This window comes from Alosa alosa, chromosome 5 (genome assembly GCF_017589495.1).
Source record: "Alosa alosa isolate M-15738 ecotype Scorff River chromosome 5, AALO_Geno_1.1, whole genome shotgun sequence".
Taxonomy (NCBI): Eukaryota; Metazoa; Chordata; class Actinopteri; order Clupeiformes; family Clupeidae; genus Alosa; species Alosa alosa.
The window spans coordinates 30,639,254-30,648,519 of NC_063193.1; the positions used below are offsets into that span (position 1 = coordinate 30,639,254).

The window sequence follows — 9,266 nt, forward strand, 5'->3', positions numbered from 1 at the left end:
TCACCGAACAGTCTGCTACCATAGCAACTGCAGGAGAGAGTGGAGCAGCGCCGCCTGCTTGTGCAGTGGATGTCACCCTTGGCAACGGCCAATCAGAAGTTGATATCTCTCTGTACAACCGGAGCAAAGTATGGGGAACTCTGGGCGGGTTTTAACTAGCAGTGCGCTTCAGCCATTGGATGCTGTAGCCGTCCCTTGTGCATGGGAGGCATTTCCATTGGCGGTAAAGGTTTATTCTAATATTATAAACATGTCCTCTGCCTCCCCATCCTGTAAGCAGGGCTGTAGAAACGACTGTACAATGCTATTGCGGAGCGAACAGCCCAAGCAATTCATTATCAGTTTTGTATCAAACAACATAAACTCCGGGCTCGCTGTGCTTTTTTCTTTGTTTTATTGCAAATGATCTCTGTAATGTGACGTCGAGCTGCACGTCTGCAGCTAAACGAGGCAGAGGCTGGCTCGAAGTTTGGTGTTTTTTATCAGATGCTCCTGTTTCATTATTATTATCACCAGTATCATTAGAGCTGCTGAGGCGGTTTGTTCTCGGCGCTCCTGCGAGAAGTGACAAGAATCTAGACCCCTCCTCTACAGGGCGGAGCGTGCATTTTTATTTCCATTTTGTATTTTTTTTCTCAGATCCCGCTCTGACACGACTGCACTGAGTGAGTAGCATTGGCACATTGTCAATCGCTCACTACGGCTGCCATCAAACAACATAAAGCCCTACGCAGTCAGAGACTCAGCCTCATAAATTTCAGGGGGCAGATATTTTTGCACATCGCTTTATGGGGTGCAATTAATTTTTCGCGATTAGTTTTTCTATTTTTCCACACTAACACTAAAAAAAAACTTTTTTGAACATTTTATATTTCTGTAGTCACCTTTATCATTCCAGCAGCAGATGCGCAACATTTAATTGATTTTGTTTGCTTATTGGAGGATCATTCGCCGCAACATTTTTTTTTTCAACTATCCACACTTCAAATATTCTATTTTCTATTATTATTTTGAATCGTTAATTTATTAATTTTGCCTTATCGTTTGTTTCCCTCGTAGCAAGTGGATATTTGTTCTACTGTACATTACAATTGGGATTTGAACAAGTTTTCAAGAAGAATTACGCGAGGAGACATTAGCGCAAGAAGATTTCATTAACTAAAGACATCTTCAAGGGGTTTTGCTTGTCATTTTCTACACGTCACATTAGAATAAAGACGAATTGGCATGTGGATTCATACAGCGATCACCCGAGAGCTCCTGAATACCTGAATACTGAACTTCAAAATCAAAGAAGAAAAAAACAAATCTGCTCAATTTTCGAAGAAGACATTCGTACCTGCGGGATTGCGGGAGGACTCGAACCAGTTCGAGAAAGTGATTCTTGGGACACGCGACATCAATATCATCATTGCTAGTCACTCAATGTGCATCAGTTTATTTTTTAAACCTGCGATACAGTTTTACCGTTAAGGTTTCACGTTCTGCAAATGCTGTAGAGAAGTTGCCTTTGCATGTGCTTTTCCCGCGCGTGTTTACGCCTTCAGTGACAGTAGAAGTGCATTGATTGTGTTGCGGCTGACTATGGACGAGCAAGCCCGGATCATGCAGGCTCTCGGCGGGGTGAATTTGGCTGGCCACCCGGTGCAGGGAGGCATGACTCTGCCGCCTCCACACGGACACGACGGGACCGATGGAGACGGAAGAAAACAAGACATCGGTGACATTCTGCATCAGATCATGACGATAACTGACCAAAGTCTGGACGAGGCGCAAGCAAAGTTGGTTCATTTCTATGAATTATTAACGGCTTTAATAGTTAATAGGCTGTATTGTGATGTGTATGCGCCCGCACTATGGCATTTGAATTTAGGGAAAAAAAGCAGTGATAAGCGACGCAAATGATGTGGACAAATTACTTTTGTTTTGGTCCTCAGGACTAAATGGTCAGTTGCCCAATAATATTGTGCAGCATCTGCTACGTCCTCAGCGCATTTACCTAAGTAATATCGTCCTGGGCAATTGTGTAAATCCTATCATCCAAGAGTCAGCTTAATTATAGAGTTTGGTAATATATATGGTATTTTACCAATTATGTACATACTTTCCTCCAAATGTCTTTATTTCCTAATAGTCAAAATTAGATTATATCCACAAACAGTTCCAAAAAGGCAAACTTTCTATTGAGGTCAGGTCACTGATAGGCGTGGGCGCAGGTAGCCTGCCGTTTTCCTCTCCTCTGGCCTACTGTAACGGCACCTGACAGGTGTCAAGCCAGACCTCATTTGACTTCATTCTGTCAGTTGAGCCTGTGGACCCCACTGTGTCAAGTCCAAAATATGTTTAAGTAATTTACATACACTCTTTTCAGACAAACCCGTGACACCTCTAATCACTACAGATCAACACAATGCACCCTGTTTTTGCGATTTATGTGACCTATAACTTATTGAAGACTAAAGGCACAGCTGCTTTGTTGAGATGTATACGTATTTGTCATGCAAAAGTTTACATGTTGCTCAGACAGGGTTTAAATGACGGCTATATACCTATCTTGGTTTTTATCTGAAACTGAAACAGGAAACACGGACTGAACTGTCACCGGATGAAGCCAGCCCTGTTCAGCGTGCTCTGCGAGATTAAAGAGAAAACCGGTGAGTAGGAGATCTGCATACAGCACTTTTCCAAAGACCGCGGCGCGCACGAGCCGAGCACGGTTCGAGATAGGCAACAGCATCGTGCCACCAAACGTATACTCACACCGCCATCTTTACGGAGGCTATCACCCCACGCACTGGCTTTCATAGTACTATGAAAAGAAACAGTACCATCGCACTCCTCTCTCTGATATTGAAACGCTGGCCGGGGCCGATGATAGGGTTGGGGCTAGTAGAGTGACTATAATCGCAGACTGCGATATCCGTGGTCTTACGGCGACGAGCAAGGGAGCATCCCCGCTGCTCATCTCGCCGACCTCACGGTCCTGCTGGCTGGCTTGGTCGGTCGGTGGGGTAAGAGTACACAGCTGCCCCTTGTTTACCACAAGCACGATGCTTCCTCAAGAAACAGTCGCACACAACAAAAAAACAGCACATTGTGGGTTGCACTTTGCGTTTACTCAACACATAATTTGGCACGCTAAAAAAACACGTGTAGTAGGCTATACAAATACAGTCAAACATAAAGGCATGTATAGTACATATGGTGATTATGATGGACTGCCAAATCCCATTACCATAACCATAACCATGCTTGTGTTATATGCGGTATTGAGCCTATTTATTTGGCACATTTAGGATCTAGTTATTGACACTGCGACCAGCTATTGTCTCTAGTATCCACCGCGCAACAATAGATCGATTGGTCAACACAGGTTGTTGCTTGACAGACTTTTAAAACATCTTGATGCATTATTTCTCTGTGCGTAATATAGACGGTCTGTTCAAAAAGAACAATAATGGAATTAAATAGCGTGTGCTGTCCCTCACACACACAGACACACACACACACACACACACACACACACACACACATACACACACACCCTGCATTCTAACTGGAAAAAATGCTGACCACTTGTGTCTCGCAGTTATCAAAGTCTTGGGGTGAATGATGGCATTTGAGAAGCTGAGGAAAATACCATGCGCCTCAGCGACTGCTCTGTCGCTGACTGACCTTACCTTTTGACTTAAGTTTCCACCGTGTTGAATTCCTGTTTGAAATTATATAGATCGCAAAAAGTTAGATGAGACGAATTGATGTTGTAGTGCACAATGGAACGCCAGAAAATATGTGGATAGGTTAGTGTGAACATATTATATGCGTCTTGACTCAGTTTCTCTCTGAACCATTTTTACAAGATCGATTTCATGGGCTGTCAGTCATTTAGCACGGGTGTAGTTATGCTTAGGAGCGAGGGACCGGGTGTGTGTGAGAGGGTGAAATAACCTGTGATTGTAAAGGGAAATATAGACAATAGCTTTCATATGCAATGTAACAGTGTGCATTTGCGAAGTGTATTTTACTGAATGGTCCTCTTTGTGTAAATGCCGAACCTCTCCACACATTATTATATTACAAAGATCACACAACAGATAATTTTATGTTGTTGTTAATGAGAAAAATAGATAAATATGTGAGGTCTTACAGGAGGCGTTTTTCGCCTAATATCTTTTTTTGTTCACATCTGTGGCAGCGCGCGCACACACTGGCGACGCTTTGCTTCTGTCTCCAACACAACTGTAGATAGGAGGGCTTCTTCACGAGCAACAGCGCACGCAAGCCGATATGGTTTGAAAGGGTAACATTCGCTTTGATGAAAAAGTGGCCCCGCGGCTCTGCATACACTGTAACTGGTCGTTCGGAAACGTTGTCAAATTGTAGGTGCCCTGTTTCAGGTCAAAGGCTGGTTGGTGACACGCAGCCTTGGTTGCCTGGAGTTACACAAATAATTAAACGGCAACTAGTCGATTTCCGCGCTTTGAATTGTAGTCCACGGTTTTTTTCTTATTATCACTGTACATCATCAAGTTGAAAGTATTATCCTACTCTTTGGCTATAGCTGTCAATACTGTACTCCCGCTCAGTGTTCTGGCAGAGATGGACAACACTACACTATATTTCACAACTGAGCCTCATCACATCAGCCTCATCACATCAGCCTCATCACATCAAAGACAATGATGCAAATATAAATACAAATGAAGAATTCAAAATGTTAAGAGTCTGTTATTTGAATGGTGCCAAGGATTTAATCTCTGAAGTCCTTTGAATTATGTAATTTATCAGCAAACTGTACACATGCCTTTGCAAATGTGAAGTAATTTTCTAATGAACTCTAATACTGTTCTGTCAGATAAAACGCTGATGTAAAGTAACTCTGTATGGAAGTTGGAGACAGCCCTGCAAGCAGAGCCGCGCTGTTGCAGTGCGACTGTGGCCGCTGCTTGGCCAGATTTGTGGCCTTTGTGTGTCTGTCTCCACAGCCCCAGTGACTTGGGGAAGATCATAAAACTTAATGAACTTCTCGGCCGCGGGAGACGTCCGCGAGGGGGGCTGGACTGGTGTGTGTGTGTGTGTGTGTGTGTGTGTGTGTTTGTGTGTGTGTGTGGAGAGGCCCCGCTTGACTGCTCGGCCTGGTTGAGGTATTCTTTATGCCTGTCGAGAAAAAGAGAGAGAAAGAGAGAGAAAGAGAGAACTGGAGAGAGCGAGGGCGGACGGTAAGGAGAGGAGAGGAGAGGCGATGGAGAGAGAGAGGGAGAGAGAGAGGGATGGAGGGAGAGAGAGAGAGAGAGAGGGATGGAGGGAGAGTGAGGGAGGAAACTACACTGAAAAGGTGAAAAAGGTTCTGTGTTTCAGTGAGGGCCTGGTGCTGGGCAGTTGAGACAGTTGATGAGCTGGAGTTGAGACTCCGTATGGTGGACTAAACTAGCGTGAGGTGAGGGCAGGACTGCACTCTGTGCAGGGTTGAGGGTACTTTAGGATGGGAACTTGAGGCTGTCCTGGGATCGGACTTTGGGTTTGGTGTGCTACACACACACTGGAAAGCTCACAGGGTGTCATATGTCCGTTAGTCTTATCCTGTCCTAGGTATGGAGCCTCAGTGAGTTAGAAATTGGAAGATTTTTTGGTGTTTTGTGTTGTAGACATAGACGCGATTTAAAAATATTCCTAGATGTAATTTTGTATTTTATGTTGTACAGAGTTCTTGCTCTATGTGTTGGATCTGTAGTTTGTAAAATGTATAATTTTGTTAGCGTGCTGTAGTCTTTTATTTGCACAATAGAGTTTTCCCATTTAGTTTTGTCAATTTCATGTGCAGATGATTTATTTTTGTTCTACTGATTTATTTACAAAAATATATATTTTTCATTTTGCAGTTATGTTTCTTAAAAAAAAGAGAAACAAAGAACGCAGGGAAAAAAACTGGCAGTACAGTGTGTGAGTTATTTCTTGTGCTGGGATTGTGTTGCATTTAATATAATTATGTCCTATATTATATTAAACCTCTAATTAAATATGCATAAAGAATAGAGTCCCTAAGTATGCTAATTAGCGGAATGAGCTTGTTTACCAGCTGAGCGCTTGTAATCTTCGGTAATCCCTTTGAAGCTGCCTGCTAGAAGGGTCTTTTATTTTCCTTTTTTTTATTCGAGGGGCTCATTCAGTACCAAGGTAATTTCTAAGCAACTTTGTTTTTTTCAACGTGTGAGCATGTGTGACTGTGGAGTGTGCATGTGAGTGTGTGTGTGTGTGTGTGTGTGTTTGTGTACAGTATGTGTCTGTGTGTGTGTGTGTGTGTGTGTGTGTGTCTGTGTGTGTGTGTGTCTCTGTGTGTGTGTGTGTGTGTGTGTGTGTGTGTCTGTGTGTGTGTGTGTGTGTATGTGTGTGTGTGTGTGTGTGTGTGTGTGTGTATGTATGTGTAAGGGAGAGAGGTTGCATTGATTTGCTTTACACGGCTCTATGTCCAAAAAGGTCCAGCTCGTGCTCTGTGGCCGTTTTGAATGTGCGGAGTGAAACAGGAGGAGCCTTTTCTTCTCGTCCCTGTTGAGCTGGACGTTATTTTGAGTTCCTACGGCGATAAGCGAAGCGTCGTTTCATAAGCCTCCGTCGTTCTTCAATGTATGTTTTTTTTTATTGTGTTTTAATTATGAGTGTATGTTTGTGTGTACACAGACGCGTGCACAGAGACACACACACACACACACACACACACACACACACACACACACACACATACATACAGACGCTACATACTCAGACGAAGAGAGGGAGAGAGAGAGAGAGAATTATAATTTCTCTGTGATGTCCTAACATCCGTAATGTATTGTGTGTTCCCAGGTTTGTAGAGGATTTTTGCGCCGTGTTTGTGTATGTGTGTGTGTGTGTGTGTGTGTGTGTGTGTGTGTGTCCTGTTGCTAGTGGTGGTGAGTATCTGTAACTGTATGTAACCTCATTTGAACAGGGCACAAACACACGTCTCTTTATTTTCTCTAGTAAGGTGCAGTTTAAGGGAATTTGGATGTGTTTCTCAGTGTAAGTTTTAAACCACATCCGTAACCAAATATTAAATGTGTATTTTCCTCCTAAAATGAAAGAGGTTGTAGTTTATCTTGAACCAATCGGATGATTTGAACACGCACCCTTTTGATATTTAATTTGATAATATACGGCGCATAATGTGAGTGGCTGCTTTGTGCTATTTTTAGCTTGAAATCATGAGAGGAATTGCTTCAGGTAATCGGTATGGAGGTATGGACTTGTACCAGTTCAAATGAAGATGTTTGGAGCTTTAATATAAATCCAAGCGAAGTAAATGGCTTTGAAGATGAAACATGGCTTGTTGTTGTAGGCTGGGCGGATGGAAGCTTGAAGAGGGGATGGTGAAATCAATCCTGAAGTGTTTGCATTGTAACTATGTAAACAGACACAGTGAAATGGTTCACATGTTCATCTACTGAGAAGTGGAGAGAGAGAAAGACAGAGAAAGAGAGAGCGAGAGAGAGCGAGACACACCGAAGGGATGTAATGGTGTGTGTGTGTGTGTGTGTGTGTGTGTGTGTGTGTGTGTGTGTTGTTGAAGGCCTGAGCAGTAGTACATTTGCAGTGTATTAGTGAGTTATTGTGTGTGTTATTGCCTCTGTAAAAATTCTTCAGCATCTTCTGCATATGAGTGTGTGTGTGATTTAAACACTTAAACATGTTTGTGTGTGTGTGTGTGTGTGTGATTGTGTGTGTACGTGTACTGTCAGTGAGTGTGTAAGTGTTTTTGTCCTTTTTGCCAGTGTAAGTGAACTGCAATATAAAGCCGGGTTGCGTGTGTGTGTGTGTGTGTGTGTGTGTGTGTGTGCACTGCTTGGTGATGTAATTGTTATGTGACAGGCACTCAGTGTGTGAGAGAGCATGGCCCGTAGCAGTTAGGGAGTGACCTGTGCTTTTACCCCGCTGTAGGGCAGCTGATAGTTTTACCCCAGTGGAGGGGCAGCCTGTAGGTTTTTGGGTATTTTTTTAGATGGAAGTACCCTCCTCCCTGCCTCAGTTCTCAGTGATGGGTCTAGTGGCCTGCCCGTGTCAGGGTTCCCATGGAGACCCTTAGTGCCCTGGAGACGGTGTCCTGGGCGACTCTCTTGCCCTCTTGCCCCGCGCTCTTGCCCCCGCGCCACACGAGCGTGCAGGGCACTCATTGCAGCCACGGGCTGCCCAATCACAGCACTGTGTTTAACCCCGCTAGTTAACCACACCACCAGCACCCGGTCACTCAGTGTGTGTGTGTGTGTGTGTGTGTGTGTGTGTGTGTGTGTGTGTGTGTGTGTGTGTGTCTGTGTGTGTGTGTGTATGTGTGTGTGTATGTGTGTAAATGCTGTTCATGTTTTGCCGTATTTTATATTTTAGTTGTGGATAGTATGAATGGCTAGTTAACACACATGTTTCATGCATGAATCTATGATCAATTTTCCACATCGCATGGCCGTGGATATAATAGTATATGAACATGTATTGTAATACCTGCATTGTGATAATATTGAAGCCTGGTAGGGATGAACAAATATGAGATTAACATGCATATATAAAGCTTAATTGCCATTGTTGTGTATCTGTGTGTGTGTGTGTGTGTGTGTGTGTGTGTGTGTGTGTGTGTGTGTGTGCGTGCGTGTGTGTGTGTCTTTGCGTGTGTGTGTGTGTCTGTGTGTGTGTGTGTATCTGTGTGTGTGTGTGTGTCTGTGTGTGTGTGTGTGTGTGTGTGTGTGTGTGTGTGTGTGTGTGTGTGAGTGGGTGTGTGTGTGTGTGTGTGTGTGTAAAGAATGGGGGCTTTTGTGCTGTGCCCAGGCGGGGACAGAGGTGCAGGGCCCGCTAAGCTAAGCTAAGCTAAACTGAATAGAGCTGTCTGTGTGTGTGTGTCTCTCTTTCTCTCTCTCTCTCTCTCTCTCTCTCTGTGTGTGTGTGTGTGTGTGTGTGTGCTCGTTTCGGAGCCTTTCTGGCATTTTCTCTCCTCAGCGCAGTGGGCTCTCACCCACTTCCCCACGGCTAATGCCCTGGAAGTATTAATTCACTTTGATATGCTAATTAGGGGGCATTATGCAAGAAATGAGCTTAACTGGCAGCATGAAGTCATTTGCCTGTCAGGACACTGAACGCTTTTAGCAGGAGGGGTTTGTTTTGTTCACTGCACTTTTTTTTCCTTTTTTTTTTTGCTCTCCAGCTTTTTTGCATTTAAATGAAGGGAGCAGAGAGGAAGCCACTTCTACATCTATTTATTTTTCTCCATC

General features: G+C 43.8%; 1 protein-coding gene across 1 annotated transcript in view; it reads left to right on the forward strand.

Annotated features, from left to right (window-relative positions):
• Window positions 1–290: 290 nt before the first annotated feature.
• pbx3b (pre-B-cell leukemia homeobox 3b) overlaps window positions 291–9,266 on the forward strand; it is a 94,087-nt gene continuing 85,111 nt past the window's right edge. The window contains 2 exon segments of the mRNA XM_048243711.1: window positions 291–1,781; window positions 2,581–2,654. Coding sequence (XP_048099668.1) covers window positions 1,585–1,781; window positions 2,581–2,654 — 271 coding nt within the window. The 5' untranslated portion in view covers window positions 291–1,584.